This window comes from Halichoeres trimaculatus, unplaced genomic scaffold (assembly GCF_033239565.1).
Source record: "Halichoeres trimaculatus isolate MK-OKI-2021-1 unplaced genomic scaffold, fHalTri1.1 fHalTri1_scaffold_8, whole genome shotgun sequence".
Taxonomy (NCBI): domain Eukaryota; kingdom Metazoa; phylum Chordata; class Actinopteri; order Labriformes; family Labridae; genus Halichoeres; species Halichoeres trimaculatus.
This window is the reverse complement of record NW_027437186.1, coordinates 35,142,176-35,159,550: the sequence shown is the minus strand read 5'-3', so window position 1 is coordinate 35,159,550 and position 17,375 is coordinate 35,142,176. Positions and strand designations below refer to the sequence as shown.

General features: G+C 38.7%; 2 protein-coding genes across 2 annotated transcripts; one reads left to right on the top strand and one right to left on the bottom strand.

Moving 5' to 3' along the window:
* The first annotated feature begins 290 nt into the window (after positions 1–290).
* zc3h6 (zinc finger CCCH-type containing 6) lies at positions 291–12,943 on the top strand. The gene is made up of 12 exons (XM_074676124.1): positions 291–760; positions 3,184–3,409; positions 3,494–3,616; positions 3,806–4,040; positions 4,134–4,276; positions 4,372–4,500; positions 4,614–4,730; positions 6,795–6,902; positions 7,000–7,232; positions 7,318–7,691; positions 9,986–10,216; positions 10,473–12,943. Exons 1-12 carry the CDS (start codon positions 675–677, stop codon positions 11,948–11,950), a joined length of 3,483 nt encoding a protein of 1,160 aa, XP_074532225.1. The 5' UTR covers positions 291–674; the 3' UTR covers positions 11,951–12,943.
* Positions 12,944–14,476: 1,533 nt separating this feature from the next.
* LOC141795510 (vinculin) lies at positions 14,477–16,124 on the bottom strand. The gene is made up of 5 exons (XM_074676416.1): positions 16,053–16,124; positions 15,796–15,968; positions 15,588–15,705; positions 15,291–15,464; positions 14,477–15,155 (listed from the first exon to the last, which is right to left on the bottom strand). Exons 1-5 carry the CDS (start codon positions 16,107–16,109, stop codon positions 15,117–15,119), a joined length of 561 nt encoding a protein of 186 aa, XP_074532517.1. The 5' UTR covers positions 16,110–16,124; the 3' UTR covers positions 14,477–15,116.
* Positions 16,125–17,375: the final 1,251 nt, after the last annotated feature.

The following is a 17,375-nucleotide window of genomic DNA, read 5'->3' as shown; positions in this document are numbered from 1 at the left end:
GGAAATAATTTTATAGTTACTAAAACTGTGTGCCTCACATTTGATGTTCTTTTTTCCTACATCGAGTAAAAAGGAGAATTTGAAATGCGTAAGTCAAAAACTAGAACATTGACAGAGGACAAAACTGAACGTCGTACGCACTTTGTTCCTGCAGATGTTGAAAATAACTGACACTGCTGCGAACCAATGAGAATACCCGCTGTCTGTGCTCGCGCGCACTCCAACCAATAGCTGGGGAGTATTTGTTCCATCCTGTTAGATAGATCCGATTGGAGTATAAATACGCGGAGGAATACTTGATCCAGGAATGTGCTGCTGCAGACCTCAGAAGCCATTTTGAGATGAAGTCCCTGTTGAGAAAGCCAATGAAGATGCTGAAATCAACGAACATGGTTACATTTCTGTCTGTTTCTCCCTCCGTCTCCTCTGTTTCACCATGGCAGCTGTCAACCGACGGGACATTAGCAAAGCGGGGTATCAAGCTGCGCTCACAGAGTTAAAACGTCATTGATATGAAAGAGGAGATTGTCTGTTTACTGTCTCTGTCGAGACATGTAACACCGTGAGTTTTTTCCAGTCTGAAATCTTCCAGCATCTCTCACAACACAACGTCTCCTTGAGTGACTGTGTTAACTCACTCGTACCGGAGAGAAGGGAGGCAGATCCGTTTTCCAATGGCTTCTGTGAGCCTTGTTTCCAGTCCCCCAGCCCCTGTTCTTGACAAAAACATGACAGACTCTGAGCTTGCAGGGGATGAAAGGTCGAGTAACATTCTTATGCAATTCTTAATACGCTCATCTGTGCGTTTCAGTGCTGTGGGTCTACATGCTTGTGTAACTGTTCTCTCTCTTATTTTAAATCATCAATTGCAGAATAGATTGAATCCACGGTTTCCCCCTCAAATATCTTTGCATGCTCTTTGGTGCAATTGATACCGCTGTCCACATAGCGCAGGTTTCCCATCATTTTGTCGATCATTCATGATCATTTTCCACGCAAGGTATCAGACCTCATCGTTTGTATTTGCTGTAGTACTGGGCTGGATTCTTGGCTTCATTGTTGCCATCTGCAGGGGACTATGCAAATGGCTATGATGCAATTGCCACGCCCATCCTGTCTTTGTGCTGCCCTCTAGCGGGCAAATGGTGGAACTGCAGAGAGATGATTTATGCAGGGTTGACTTGTGTGATTCTGCTGGGTTTAGGCCATGTCTTTGTCCTTGTGGTTGGTCTCCAATCTTAGCATGGCTGTCAGACCTTTTAAACAGAGAAGGAAATTATTTTGCTAATGTTTAACCAAAGATTTACAAGTTTCTTTATGTCCATGTGAGTTGTGTCAGATGTTATAGGTGTGCATGGCCCTATTTAACACCTTCAATGACTCACTCTTGGCAAATTTTCTACTATGAATGCATCACTGTTTAAATTTGACCAAAAAGTCTTGGAGAATCCAATAAGGGTCCTCCTTAAGTTTTTTTTTAAATGTTAAAAGTTAAAGGAATTTGCTTCCTCAGTTTGATTTTTTCTTGAATTATGGTTTTCAGAGTTTTCCTGCCATTATTTTTAATTGTTATTTAGTTACACGTTAATGTAAAAACAAAAAAGGGATGAAAGCTTTAATTTATCTGTGTATCAAACTGCAAGTTAGCAGTTGTTGTGCAGGGTTTGTTGACGTACGGTGGGAGCTTTAATTGTGAAGGTTGTCACATTGAAAATTAAAAAGCTGAAGTCAGATGAAGATGCTGCTACCAGGGCTTCAGCTTGTGATTGTTTCCTAAACAAAGAGTCGCCCAGTCGCTTTATAATCCTTCAAATTCGAGTAAGTTGAATGATTTTATTGTCTTGAATTGCCTCATTTGTCAAATCAACAAACCAAGTTACAAAAAAATTCAAACCCTTTTATTTAAAGAGCTCAAATGTTTGGCACTTTTTCTCAAAATTCATTCAAATATTTGTCAATTAAATGTCCTTAGTTAATAAATCAGTAAATCATCAGAGCCCTGGTAGCTCCAGTCTCAATTCTTGCTTGTTATACTCTGCTTTGAACAAAACATCTGCAGAATGAAATGTTTAACCTATATCTTGTGTAAATTGACTATATTTGTCACAGAAGGGATATGAAATTGTGTCATTGGTTTGGTTTAATGAGAAATGGTCTTACAAACTGCAAAAAAATGAAATTCTATCAAGTGTTTTTGTCTTATTTTCAGTACAAAATGTCTTTTTAGACTTAATATGAGCCACATTCAACTGATTAGTCAAGAAAAATGTCTTATTTCAAGTTATTTAAAGACAAAACAAGGTCTGAATTGCCAATGGAATAAGAGAAAAAAGTACATTAGACATTAGACGTTATTCTAGTTTGAAGTTAATTTTTTTTAGCAAATTTCTCTTTATCCATTGGCAGATTTTTTTTTTTACTTGTAACTGCAATTCAGAGCTCATTTTTGTCTTTAAACAACTTGAAGTAAGACATTTTTCTGAACTGATAAGTTGAATGTGGCTCATATAAAGAATAATAAGACATTTTTACTTAAAATAAGACAAAAACACTTGATAGGATTTCAGATTTTTGGAGTGCATGGACTGTGGTCTTAAGTTCTGATCAAGCTTTGCAAGAGTAACCTGCTGTTATTGGTATCAATAGATTTAAATTTGGCATTAAATCTTAATTCTTTGCTGCTACTTTAGTTCAAATTCTGCATCAAAATATCATAAAATCTCCTTTTAGCTCTCAAACTGTCGAAGATTTAAGCACTGTGTAAGTCTAAAACTCACTTGAGCTAACAGTAGGGTCATGTTTTAGGAACAACTCCTCTGTAGACACTTGAGAAAAGCAAGAAACGCCTATTTCCTTCAAGATTATGCATAAATACTGATTGTTTTTGAAGTATTTTTGTATATTTCCAGTCCTCAAAATGATTTCTTTGAGTTGCCAAACAAGTTTCTTCCTTTAAGTGTCTGTGAAATTAAACTTTATGACTCATTATCAGGTGTGCTGTTGATCTGACTTGGCAAACAAAGAGTGTATTATTTATGAATGTAATCAACAGAAAAGGCGACTTGACCCTTATGCGAAGTTTCATTTTATTTCTAGAAGTTTAATAACTGACTTGTTTTCACTCATAATATGAAAAAAAAAAATCTGTCACAGTCTTTTTTAATGTGCTGCTGGTTGTTGTAGGGAGGATGGTGAACTGGAGGATGGAGAAATAGACGATGAAGGGATCGGGATTGAAGAGGAAAACAAAGAGGCTCCAGAGGTGACTGAAGAGAAGGATAAAGAAAAAGAAAAGGAGAAAGAAAAAACTAAGGAGAAGGAAGAAAAGACTCACAGGCACTCGAGGAAGAGATACAAAAAGACCCGAGAGAAGAGGAGGTCCAAGAGGAGGAGGCGTGACAGTCGGAAGGTGAGAGATATTTTTTACCCAACACTGAGTCATGAATGAAAGCAGAACTGGTCAAAGAGTAACTCTAATCATTCCTCTCCTCAGCACCACTCCCCTTCCAGCAGCTCCAGCTCTGATAGCTACGACTCGGACTACGACCGACCAGAAAGACCCAAAAACCGCAAGAGTCAGGGGTCAAACCGTGAGTCTGACAGCCAGTCCTCTCAGGTGAGTGAACGTCTGCTCTCACGATGCAAGTGAAACACAGTCACCATCAGATTTAATGTCTACAAACAGTTATAAAAAAAAACATCCAGGAAGTGTTTCATTATTAGTTACGTGCCTGTTTAATTTAAAAGCCAAACCAACGATGTTAGCTTAATGATTTGATCGTTTCCTCGTTTCCTTCTCCCCCAGCATGGACGGGACTCAAAGGGAGGACATGGCAAGTCTCCTCTGCACAAGAGCTGCGAATATGACAAATACAGCGACTACAGCGATGACAAGTATGATTACGACGAAGAGGAAGATGATTATGAAGATGATATGTCGGATTATCCACCTTTGAAGGATTCCCAGAACCAGGGGAAAGGTCGCCACAGCAGAGAGCAGATGAAGAGAGGAAACATGAGGGGGATGAAACAGCAGCAGTGTAAGAGCCGCTCTCATGGTCAGAGATTTCTGAAGTTACTTCAGAGAAAACTCTGAAAAGTAACGTGTGATTTCTCCTGACGATCACTTTCAGTCGGGCAGAGGGGGCGAGGCAGAGGGAGCGGACCAGGAAGAGGGCGCGGGATGCTCAACAAGAACAAGAAGCTGAAGGGGAAACCCTGGGGAGGACGCGGGCGAGGGCGGGGAGGAGACCAGAGCATGGATGACATGCCTCCTGTAAGTCTCTATTATATAATCTCTATTAACACAGATTTCATCAAACAAAGAGAATTTATTCCCTGTTCATTTGGTTTCTTCTCTCTTCTTCTTAGGAAGGAAGAAACTCATCTGGTTTTCAGAAGAAGCGGCCGATTATGAGCAAAGAGTTCATCAACCAGCACACAGTCGAACACAACGGGAGATACATCTGCAAGTACTTCCTGGAGGGCCGGTGCATCAAGGTAAAGCAACATTTATGTTATTTTTTGTTTTATTCAGAGTCATTCTGCTGCTAAATACACAAACTATCAGACACTGATGGTGACAACACCTGGTTTGTTTTTTCTTTTCTCAGGGGGAGCAGTGCAAGTTTGAGCATGAGCTCGTTGTTCCAGACAAGAAGAAGGAGCTGTGCAAATTTTATCTCCAAGGTTACTGCAGTAAAGGAGATAACTGCATTTACATGCACAATATCCTTTTTTTTTTTTCCAACAGCGCAGAGTTTTTTATCACATATTTTTATTTTCTCAGTGTTAATGAAAGTCAGTGCGATTACAGAATCAAAGAAACACAAACACTGCATCTCCGAAGCTTCCCCTACACATAAAATCAGTTTGGACAGTTGTTCTCAAACAGAGGTATGTGAGGGCGCTCCAGAGAGTGTGCAAGGTTCAAAAATGTATATTAAAAAAAAATACAAACCAAGCAAAATTCCTTCAACACCATTTATTCTATCAGTGTTTGGATCAAATACAGGTTAAAGTTCATCAACTGAATATTATATTTCCCCCAAAGTAAGAGTCTCTTTCCCACCAGGATAAAAACACAAATAACAGCATCAGGGTTGAAGCGTAGCAGCAGTGCTTCTGAAAACACAGAGGGACACACTCAAAACCAGAAACCAGCAAAATTCTGTCAGTATTTGGAAAAAATATGCCTAATTCACTGGAAAAAACGGAAATTTTATAAAGTGTTTTTGTCTTTTTTTCAGTAGAAAATGTCTTTTTGACTTAATACGAGCCACATTCACCTGATAAATCCAGAAAAATGTCTAATTTCAAGTTATTTAAAGACAAAATGAGGTCTAAATTTCTTGTAACAAGTTAAAAAAAATCTGCCAATGGAACATGAGTAAAGTTTCTTGTGTTAAGACAATATTCTAGTTTTAAGAAAGTTTTTGAGCAAATTTTCCTTGTTCCATTGGCAGATTTTTTCACTTGTTATAAGCAATTCAGACCTCATTTTTGTCTTTAAATAACTTGAAACAAGATATTTTTCTGGACTGACCAGTTGAATTTGACTCATTTTAAGTCTTACAGCGTCTGTTAATGAAGAGTATTTCATTAATCAGGAACTAAGAGCCGGATCTACTAAATCCCTAGATATCCAGCATTAAATTTTGTGTACTGTATTGTGTTTAAGTCTTTTTCCAACCAAAAGTGCTTGGAAGAAAAAGAAAATGTTTCACAGTAGGAAAATCTCTGAATAAAGTTTGAAAAGCACTGAATTAGGACGACCGTATGACCTAAGATAAGACAGACAAAAGAAAGGAAAAAATAAAAATGTTTGAATGTTTTCAGCTCTTGGAAACATATTTTTATATTTAGAATTATCCAAACATGTGAGAAATGAGTCCAAAGGTCTTGATAAATGTGTTTGTGGTTTGTGAAGTCTGTTTTTTTTTTGACGTACAAGTCCTGAAATTTGGCCAAGAAACCTCTTAAAGGTTGGGGATAAGAAGTCATTTTTCCCTCAGTGAAAGAATGTGTTTTTGTGACCTGAATATAGGTGACCCTGATTATAAGATGACCCTCCCCTCTTTTCAAAACCAATCTTTAGAAAAAAACTGATAACCAGAAGTTACTTAGGAACTATTTTTTATTGAAACTCGGAAACATTCATTAAAATAAAAGACTCCACTTTCATACTTGGCACTTACAATCACTAAGATCTGTGTTTCAAATTTTATTCTGATGTTAACTCTGGTAATGGTCATGCCTTCGTTACGTTTCCTCCGTAATCTCACACATCGTCTTGTCAGTCTCTTGGTTACAGATAATCTTTTCTTTTACAGTTTGCATTTTCCATACGGTCTTCATGGACGTGCCATCTTCGGTCACTACACTCCATAACTCCATACTTTTTGCTGCTTGACAGTTGTTTAATGTCTCTGCTGCATCGACCATTATTATCTTGAAATTAGCATCACAGCTCTGCCTCATTTTTCTGTTAACTCGCCAAACTTTAGGTTCACTTTAGTCTGATAATCATCTCCTGTCAGTGCGTCTCTGCTGTGATTGACAGACGACCACAGCCAATTATAGCAGCCACAGCCTTTTCATGTTATTTCCACTGAAAAATCCTTGTCTTATGTTCTGGTCAATACGGTATATCATTATTTAAACAGTTTGTAGTTTCAGATCTGAGTGATATTCAGACAAACAGATGCAAAAGTTGTTCTTCTTCCAGTAAAAACACTGCATGACTGTATTCCATAATGAAAAGCTGTTTTTTTCCTGAACTTGTGATTGCACATGAATACCCATGCAAGTTCTTTCACACTGGGGCCAAATGTTATCAAGGAGACAACTGTAAATTCTCCCATGATGCTTTGAACGATGTGACCAAAGAGCTGCTTGAAAAGGTGAGAATAAAAGAAAAGATGAACTTTCTTAATTCTCGACAGATTTTCAGTTTTAATGAAAGAATGTGTTTTTTTTCCTCGCTGTGTCTTTTATCAGATAATTAACACTGAGGAGGAGAACGCCCGAGAGGACGAGCTGGAGCTGGAGGACCTGAGAAAGCAGGGTATCGCCCCGCTCCCAAAGCCTCCTCCTGGCGTAGGTTTGCTGCCCACTCCTGGTCAGAGCAGTCCGACAGATGGAGCCTCGTGTCAGGCTGGGAAGAAGATCCCGTCTCTGTTTGAAATCAAAGTTCAGCCGACGGTAGACCTGGCACAAAAAATCGCTCTGAGGTAAACAAGCTATCGCCAGCAGAACGACTCTGTGAGGAATGTTTGAACCTCATCCTCGACCTAATGATGCTCGTTTTCTTTCTAGTGGCTCCAACTTCAACGCCCAGAATCAAGGCGAGGGCACAGAGGAGTTCAGCGGAGGTGCAGAGGAAACACAGAGTGGGAGTAACGTTTCCACAGCCCCCTTTGCTCCCTCTGTTCCTCCTCCTGGATCACCTGGTCCCATGGGTCACCCCACAGGAGCAGCGATGCCTCAGAGCCCTCCAGGACAGGTCCCGCCACATGGATTTCCAATGCAGCCACCCCCACCGTTCATGCCCAACATGCAGAGGCCTCCGTTCCCTCCTCCAGACCTGCAGATGCTGCAGAGTCTCTTCCCTTTTCCATCCATGGGAACCCAGAACCCGGTCGAGGTCTTCAGCAACTTCCTCCAAAACCAGACCATGGGTCAGCAAGAAGGTGAGAGGCACATTAATATGATCAAATTCAGTAAATTCAGTACAATATGGATTTATTGAGAATAGTCACAACTTTTATCCATAGCACAGTTGACAAAATTATGCTCCAATTTTTTTGTAGCTTAAATATTTACAAATTCATCAGAGCTTAAGCTTGTCAACTAATGAATTAAGCACATTCCAGGTGTATTTTCACTTTTGTTTACTTGAAATGTTCCCCTACTTATAGACTCACTCTTATACACAAGAAATAAATTTGAAAACGATCTCAAAACTCAAAAGATGATGTTTCTCCATTGAATTTTCGGTCCAGTATATTTAAGTTTCGTTTACACTGAGACTCCAGTGGTTTAATGACCGTCTCTGAGGCCTGTCCCCAGAATATGATACAGTATGGTAAAGGATCATAGCATGCATAAAAGTCTTGGCTAAATCCACTGAAAGACAGCTTTTTATATGTTTAAAGTTTAACAAACTGTGTACGATGGTTTTTTAAAATCATTTTCCCAACATGTTTCTTCGTATCAAGGGGTTGAATCTAAAACTTCGCCAAGATATTTGAACTCATTAACTGCTTCCATCTCCTCAGCCTTTAATGTCAGCGTTGATGGGTTGCATACTGGTTTTGGAGGAAAACACACCTTTAGTTTAACTTTTGTTAAGGCTGAGGCATGACCCCTTCTAGCTCAGCTGTTTTGGCAAGTGCATACAAAACAGTGTCGTCAGCATACATTTGTATTTCTATTCCAAGACACTGCCGTGGGAGATCATTGTTATATAAACTTCACTTAAAAAACTGAAGTATAATCCAGTGTTTTTGTCTTATTTTCAGTAGAAAATGTCTTTAGACTTAAATTGAGCCACATTCACCTGACCAGTCCAGAAAAAATGTCTTGATTTGACAAAAATGAGGTCTGAATTGGTGTGACAAGTAAAAAAATCTGCTAATGGAACAAGAGAAAAGTTACTTGTATTAAGACATAATTCTTCTTTCAAGCAATTTTTTTTATTTCACTGGCTGTTTTTTTTTAGTTTTTCTCAACTTGAAACAAGATATTTTTCCTAGTGCTGTCAGGTGATTTTAAAAAATTAATTTAATTAATTACAGGATTTGTAATTAATTAATCTAATTAATCGCATTTTAATCTCATATCTGCTCAAGGTCCCAAAATAAAGAATTTGAATTCCAGGACATTAAAATTACATTAAAAGGCATTAATTTTTTATTTTTTTATTTTTATTGTTTTACATTTTTAGGTACCCTGATGCATAAGGAACACATGAAAAAAGTGTTGTGGTTCTATCTTTACAAAATCTACACAGTCCTGCACCTACGATAAGCTGATTTGATTTTTAGGACGGTTTTTGCTTCTGTCACACTTTTACTCAATGTGGACTCAATTTTCACTGCAATATGAACTTCTATACTTCTATGAGGTCAGGAGAACCAGGGCTAAAGGCTAAAAACTGTGAGGAACACTTTGGTCAAGCCTTGGATCAAAGAAAAGTGAAGTATTTTCAGTTTTACATGCTCTGAACACACAATCTGTTGCTCATTGGTGCAGAGCAGCCCCAAGCTGAAACAGGACATCCAGAAGATGGAAGGAGATTTTCTAAGAATTCTTTAGATTTAAATACAGGACATATATCGATCATTCAGGTTTTGTTTAAAGCAGTAAAAAGTGTAGAATTATCTGTTTTTTACAGAATTGAGCTAGAGCAAACGGTTGATTTTCTGCAGAATTTCAAAAAAGGACGTTTGAATTAACGGGATGTGGACGGTAGTCCCACAAAAATCACTCTCTTCCCTCGGTTTAAAGAATGTTGCTTATGTCACGTGTGATACATTCAGGGATCGTCGGAAATTTGAGAATCTGACGATGACACCACTTTTTTTACATCTTTTGAATAGGACAGACGGTTTTTAAATGCCAAACATTTGAAAATAAGTGCATTTTTGAACCCCCGGATTTGGGATCCAGATTAATCGGTGTTAATTTTGATAATGCGTTAATTTGCTGTGTAATTAATTAATCTAATTAACGCGTTAAAATTACAGCCCTAATTTTTCCAGACTAAGAAGTTTTTTGCATTGTAAATGATAAAGGACCCAACACAGAACCTTGGGGGACACCCATTGTATGTTTCATATAGCCTGACAGGACACAACAGACGTTAACGCACTGTGTCCTGTCAGACAGATATAAAGACATCCAATCAGCGCCTCCTGATGAAAATCCAAACCAGTTGTTAAAACTCTGAAAACGATGACTTTTGTTTTCTCCGTCGGGGTAGATCCTGCTGCCGCCTTTATCCAGAACCTCCAGCAGCAGATGGGTGCGGAGTCACAGTTACAGTCTTTACCACCAGCAGTCCAGAAAGCCATCTTTCTGCACCTGACACAGCAACAACAACAACAACAACAACAACAACAACAACAACAACAACAACAACAACAACAGTCAAACCCACAGGGGGCTGAACCAGCGAGAGTGGAGGGCCAGGATGAGAGCACGGCAAGCAGAGGTGAGTGGATTTGGATTCAGCCTACTGGAGTTTGGAGCCTTGTAACAATCAGAAGATTTTGGTGTGAGCTCCTTTGGTCTGGATTTAGTTATTATCCTATAGTGAGTGAAGATTCATCGTTTTTATACCCTGAAGTTTCATGTTTGAGAGAAAATGTCTGTATTTGAGTTGTTTAATGATAAACAAACGATCCACTCACAGTTTGAAACAAGCTCGAAGCATCAAAAACAGAAAATGTTTCACTCCCTTTTCACAGATGAAACCATAAACTGGTACTCCAGTGACGATGAAGACGGCAGCTGTGTTTCCTCCATCCTCAAGTCTCTAAAGAAGCAGAATGAGATGCATCAGTCCCAGTCCAAGCCCCCCCAGGCTGCTCCGCTGGCTGCAGCGCTCGGTGACCCTCGGCTTGTGAAGGAGAGGGGCCCTCCCAGTGACCCCCGAGTGAAATCAGACCCTCGACAGCGCCCCCCAGATGTGAAAAAGGACAGTGATGGGAGCGCAGATCCCCGCCTCTCCAGAGACCCCAGGAAGACGCGACCGATGGAGCCGAGTTCCTATCGCCAGCCGGTTCCTCAGAAGCCTTCTGCAGGAGACGAGGATGAGGAAGGAGAAAGGGAGCTGAGGGACAAAGCTGTCCTCATCCCTCTCGATGCTGGTCCCAGCGTCGTGCTGCGGGACCCGCGCTGCCAGCTGAAGCAGTTCAGCCACATCCGAGTGGACATCATCCTGCAGCGGCCCGCCTTCGCTCAGACTGTGGTCTGGGCTCCTGAAGACCTCATCCCTTCCCTGGTGCCCAAACAGGAGCACTCCATCAACCTCCCTCTTCCTCCCCTGATTGCAGACGCTCAGATGAACAGATCAAACCTGGCTGACCATCCTCCCATCTCCAGTCCTCCACCCACTGACCCCAGACTGGCAGCTGCGCGTCTGAAGGAACGTATGAGCCGACTGTCCTCTGGATCTCTAGAGTCCAGATCATCCTCTGACAGACCTGCAGATCCACGTCAGCAGAAAATCGTGGATCCCAGACTCAAGCGCACAGGCAGTCTGGACTCAAAGCTGCTGGGTCAGAAAGAACCGAGCACAGGGGGAGGAAATGTGGACCCTCGGCTACAGAAAGCCAGTTCTAGCTCCTCACCACACGCTGCACGAGCCAAGCTGGAGCCTGAGAAGCTGCCGCCATACGCCCCTCGTCTGGCGTCCTCAGGCGGCGGCCTGGAGAGTCCCACCACCATCCTCGGGGGCATCAGTCTGTACGATCCTCGCAATCAAGGCGAGCAGCTCCAAGCAGAGCCCCCTAAAAAGGCGGGGATCCTGAAACACCCAGAAAAGAAAGACACCAACCCGCCTCAGTCGCCAACACACAGGAGTGACCCCACAGAGGAAGCCAGAAGCACAGACGCTCCCACGGATCAGCCGGACTCTGCCGGTTCTGCTTCTCTACTCCCAACCTCACCCGTGAAACCCCCCGCTGTTCACAACCTCCCCATCCAGGCTCTGGCAGGGCTGATCCGACCCCAGTACACTGACCCCAGGCAGGCCAAACCAGGAGGACAGGGCTCTGCAGGAGCTCCGGAGGAGGCAGAGGAAAAGAAGGAGCAGCAGGAGGACGACGAGGGTGAGGCGATGGAGGAAGATCCCAAACAGGGAGACGCTGACGAGGAGGATGACAGGACTCTGAAAGACGTGTTTAAGACCTTTGACCCCACAGCGTCTCCTTTCTGTCAGTGAACACTTCGACCGTTTTAGCTTTACGTGGAAAACTATTTATTTCTGTACATACACGATTCTGTAAAGAAGAAAACCTATCTGTGCATTTCACTTTCACCAGTTTGGAGACAAAGCTCTGACACAGTGTAAAGAACATTTTAACAGTTATATTAATGCTGAAGTGTGTTTTAAAAGTGTGTATGTTAAGGTCTTTTATCGCATTATCTTCAAGATGTTTTGAACAATCAAAAAAAGAAGAACGTATAGTTTTCACCAACAGAACAACATATTGTTTAATGAGCTCTTAGTTCACGTTAAAGGTAGGGTCTGCAAAAATTTACGTTACTTGTTCATGGATCAGTGTCAGCGTCAGCGCACACCCACTACCTCCGACCGTGACTACGAGAAACACACTCACTACCCCAGCAACCACCTGTAGCGTCGTGTTTCTAAGTGGGAGAGACTCAAGAGCCGTGCCCCTGACCTAGCATGTTAACACAAGCTAACCACAGATTATTAACACATGCCTTGTTAGCAGAAAGCTAACCTGTGTCGCTCTTCATCCCGTGCTGCTCTCCAAGTTCCGATTGGCTGATATAACCTCGACTAGTCTCCCAGAAACATTCTGAAACCAAACATCAACTTCCAGGCAGAGGAGAGGGTTTGAGGCAGACACTGACACTGACACACACGTTAAGATGCCTAGAAATGGCGATCCAGCAGAATTTTTCCTGTAAAATTTACACAAATCCTGCGGACTCTACCTTTAAAGCATTTCACCTTCCAAGAAACAAAATCTGATCACTCTACCTGCAGAGAGGGATTGCAAATGCATCGATCAAATCAAAGTTACCTGAATTTATTTGTTATTTCTTTAAAAAAAAACTTTTCTATTTTGAGATTTGTGTGCAAATGCTGAATTTTATGATAAGGGAGTTTTCACAAAAGGTCAGTGAATGTTTGCTGGATCATTTATTTTTTATAACGAACCCTGACAGAGTTTGGGATTTTTAACATTTACCCTGCACCTAAAATGCATATATCGGTTATTTACTGCTGCCCCCTTCAGCAGCATTGTGACATAATCAGAAAGGTTTAACAACTACTTGTTTCTATGAAAAAAAAATTATCGTGACACTGTTTCTGCCTGGTACATTTTCAGTTTGTTCATTTGAAAATTGAAGCTGATTAATTCTGGTGTCATTTTATTGGACATTGCCTTTCCCCAAAGCACAAGGTGCTGACACACCTGTACATAGAAAGTCAAAAACCTTTCAGTCCATTCTGCATATCGAGAAAGAAAAGTGTCTGACACAAAGAGAAATATTATATTGGTTACGTTACATATGACAATGAAACCTATTTTCACGTTTGTAAATAAAATTGTGGTTAAAAGAGGATGAATTCAGTTAGACGGTTAGTATTATTCAACATTTCTGTGTTTCTGCTCATTTTACTGTAACTAAGCTACGTGTGTTACTTTTTTATTTTTCATAAATCACTTTGTAAATGCCTATTTTGTATCACCTGTACAGTCTGGTTATGAGTGTTTTAATATTTAGTGTTTTTCTTTATTTTTTTCTCTGTTTGGTGATTATGGTTGTTATAAAAACTGTATGACATTTTAACGTTTGCCTGTCACATTTCAGTGGTTTTATAACAAGTATCTGGAAAAATAAAGGCAGTATAAGTTTTTTGTTTCAGAAACCTGTGTTTATTTGTAAAATCTCATTTTACCTAAGCTAAATGCCCAGTTTTAAGACTTTGTGTGGAAATTTTTTTTGGGGGGGGTGATAAAAATGATAATCTATTTCTGGCAAAGGACAGTTACTGAATCAGACACACTAAATTTTTGCAGCTGAAGGACAATTCTCAGGAATTCAGCTGTAAAACATGAGCAAATATTTCACAAAAAATTTTCAATAACTTTTTGAAATTTCAAACCTTTGAAAAAAATGAAATTTTTGAAATATCAAAAATGCTAACATTTTTGAAAATTTTGCAAATGTGCAAAATTTACAGAACTGCAAAAATGCAAAACTTTTGACATTTAAAAAGTGTGCAAAAAATTTAACAAAAACTTTGAAATTTCATAAAATGCCAACATTTTTAAAAATTTCAAAACTGCAAAATTTTTTTTTTTTTTTTTAAATTTGATGTCAAAAAAAGCTTACATGTTTTTAAATGTTGCAAATCTCAAAAATTTTCAAAAAATTCAAAAATGCAAAGTTTTGACATTTCAAAAATTAGCAAATACTTAAAAGCTTTAATATTTCAAAATTTGCGAAACATTTTTGAAATGTCAAAAATTTGCTAAACTTTTTTAAAATTTCAAAAATTTGAAATAATATTTGACATTTTAAAAATGTGCATAAATTTAATAAGGACTGAAATTTCAGAAACTTTCAAAAAAAAATTCAATTTTAAAATTTTGCAAAATTGGCAATTTCTATGAGATTTCAAGAATTTTTTGAACAGTTTTGTATTTTTGAAAAGTTAAGAAATCAGAAAAATATAATCAAAAAACAGTGGAAAATTTTTGGACAAATACTTGAATTCAATAACATAGTAATAAAATAACTCAACTCATCTACACAGAAATTAAAATCTGGCTTTTCTTCCAGATGAGTCTTTTTGTAGATGTAGTTATCTTCCCAGGGCTGTAAAACTTGAGGTTAGCCACAGGTGCATGGAAAGTTGGTGGGCTGTTGATGTTGTAGGAGGTGAAGTAGAGCGGTGGCAGGCTTTATTGACAGATGGGATGAAGATTTAGTTCAACTAAATGTTTACACATGATTTTATTTAGAGTTAGTGTCTTTAATCATCAATACCCTCTGTAAGAAAAATAAAAATTCTTTATCTCAATAATATTTTTTAAAGCTACAAGGAGCTGCTTTAATTTGTTAGTCAAAACTTGAAATGTTTCCTACTTTCTTGCTTTTTTGCATGAATCTTTTGATTGTCAGCCTGCAGGTTGCCTGCATGTTGTTAATTTCTTTGGTTCCTCAGTGCTGGGACAGAATGTTGACATTTGTTGAGGATCTTGTGACTGAAAGTGGAGCGGTTGGCATTTCTAGCTTTAACATTTGACATCTGTACTCTGCAGCCCAGACGTGTAGGACGAAGTGTAATTGTGCAAGGAGTGGGAGTATTTTTGCATGCTGGCTTATGCAAATCACTTCTTTCCTTACGTCAACAGGAGACAAATGAACTTGTTTCTTAGAAGCTAAGTTAAAAAAACAGGACATAAATAATGATCCATTTTATTATTTTAAATAGATCAAACAGATCTGCTCTGGGATTCTTAATCTGTGGATCACAGTCAATATTTGAGTTTGGAAGGAGAAGTGGTCAGACTGACTGATGGAGCAAGGCTGGGTGCTACAGGGTGAGATGAGGTCTTCCTCAGCCCCAGCTCGTCTGTCTCTGGGTTGGAGGTCTGCTGGGCGCGATGGATCTCCAGCTTCCTCCTCCACTGGAAACACAGAGCTGTGGCCTCTGCGCCGTCTGAGTTCGGCTCTGGCTGCCTCAAACCCTGGAATCAGAAAATGTTATCTCTGATTAAGTATATTCCCTTCCTGTCTGTACTGTAAATGCACATTTTTATTATATTTTTTTAAAAACAAGTTGAAGATAAATTTAAAACTGTCAGATTTACTCTGATGCAGGCCGTCTCTGCAGCGTGGACTCCTTTGAGGACCGTCTGGAGCAGATTTTGTGCGTTCTTCACCAGAATCTCATCTGAAGACTTGCATCCTGGTGTCACAGCGTTGACACTGAGCAAAGAAAATAAATGACCCCATTAAATGAATTTTCTTTTTTGTTTTAAATAATCTCTTATTTTATTTTTGAAAAACTCTCCTGACCTGGAGATGATGTTGAGCTGGTTAGTGATGGTGAGAATCTGCTCGACTATGAAGGAGAGCTCGACCGTACACTGCGTGTCCAGGCAGTGGTTGGCGATAACTCGGATAAACTGAGTCACAGAGTGACATTTTGAGATCACATCTTTGGCTGCGCTGACAAATGCTTCTTTATTCTGCAAAATGAGAGGGATGATTGTGGATGGAGCCGCCTGAAAACACTCATGTGTAGTCATAGAGCGCCCTCTGATGGTGTTTACCGGTATTGGGCCTCTGTTCTTTAGGTAGTGAGTCATGTAGCAGATGGTGTCAGCCATCTCTCTGGTCACCTGGACAATCCGGTTGTCCTTGGGATCCCAGTTGTCACTTTCTTGCTTCAGGAACAGGGAGGTGTAGGTGAGTGAAGAAGCGTCTTTGAATGCACCTTCCTACAGAGACACAGAATGAAAAGTGTTTATCTTCACTAAATGGGACGCCACAGCTGTAAAACCTTGTAAACCAGGGGTCTGCAACCTTTGCTTTCATAGGAGCCATTTTGCCTCAGCTCATCTAAATTAAAGTCAATCTGGAGCAACAAAATCTACTTTATCCTCATGATAAAGTCTATGTAGTGTAGAAAAATTCTTTATGTAATAAAAACCAAGTGAATAATAATCTAAATGACAAGTTTTTTTTTGTATTTGCAAAATTGTACCTGGGATGTCTTAGTTTTTATTTTATTTTTTTAAAAGAAAAATTTGCAACATCATAAATTTCATAAACATGCAAAATTTGAGAACATTTTTCCAAAAGAAGAAATTAAAGAAAATGTACAAAATATTATCAAAATACAAAATTTTAAAAATGTGCAAAAATTTGCCATAATCCAAATATTTTGAAATTCAAAAAAATTGTGGAAGTTTTGTAAATGTGGACAAAAAAAAAGAATTATTTCAAAAGAATTTGCTTAGTTTCCAGAAAAAAATGTGGAAATTTTGTAAATTTGCAAAAATAAAAAATAAAAAATAAATAAATAGAGTTATTTCAAAAGAATTGCTTAATTTCCAGAAAAAGGAAAAAAAAGTTAAATTTGCAAAAAAAAAGCCCAAAAAATAAAATTTAAAAATATTTTAAAATTTGCATTTTCTTTTAAATTTGACCAAATGTCAAAAAAGGTACTTTCAAAAATGTTGCAAAAGTCTCTGAAAAAATTGAAAGCTTCATCACAAGAGGTGATGAATATTTAGTTCAAATCAAAAGAATTTTGAAAGAATATGCTTAATTTCTAAAAATAAAATAAAATAAATAAAATAAAATTTGATTTTTTTTTTCCAAAAAATGAAATTTAATGATTTAAAAAATAGGCTGAAATTGAAAAAAAAAAAAAAAAATTTTCTTAATTTCACAAAATGAAAAGATGTTTATTTTAAAAAATGTTGCAAAAATCTCTGAAAAAATTGAATTCTTTGATGCCAGAGGTGATGAAAATTTAGTGTAATTGTTAAATCATGATTTTGTTAAGCATTAATGACTTTTATCTTTAAAACCCTTTGAACAAAAATAAAATAATAATTATAATTATAACAATAATAATTTTTAAAGCT

Bases quoted from the DNA above. Each gene is read 5' to 3' on its own strand.
- zc3h6 (XM_074676124.1), top strand. From the start codon at position 675: ATGGCTTCTGTGAGCCTTGTTTCCAGTCCCCCAGCCCCTGTTCTTGAC. The intron at 4,501-4,613 runs GTAAAGCAACAT...TTCTTTTCTCAG, and splicing joins TGGAGGGCCGGTGCATCAAG to GGGGAGCAGTGCAAGTTTGA. The intron at 6,903-6,999 runs GTGAGAATAAAA...GTCTTTTATCAG, and splicing joins CCAAAGAGCTGCTTGAAAAG to ATAATTAACACTGAGGAGGA.
- LOC141795510 (XM_074676416.1), bottom strand. From the start codon at position 16,109: ATGGCTGACACCATCTGCTACATGACTCACTACCTAAAGAACAGAGGC. The intron at 15,969-16,052 runs GTAAACACCATC...CTCATTTTGCAG, and splicing joins AGAACAGAGGCCCAATACCG to AATAAAGAAGCATTTGTCAG. The intron at 15,465-15,587 runs GTAAATCTGACA...TTCTGATTCCAG, and splicing joins CAGAGACGGCCTGCATCAGA to GGTTTGAGGCAGCCAGAGCC.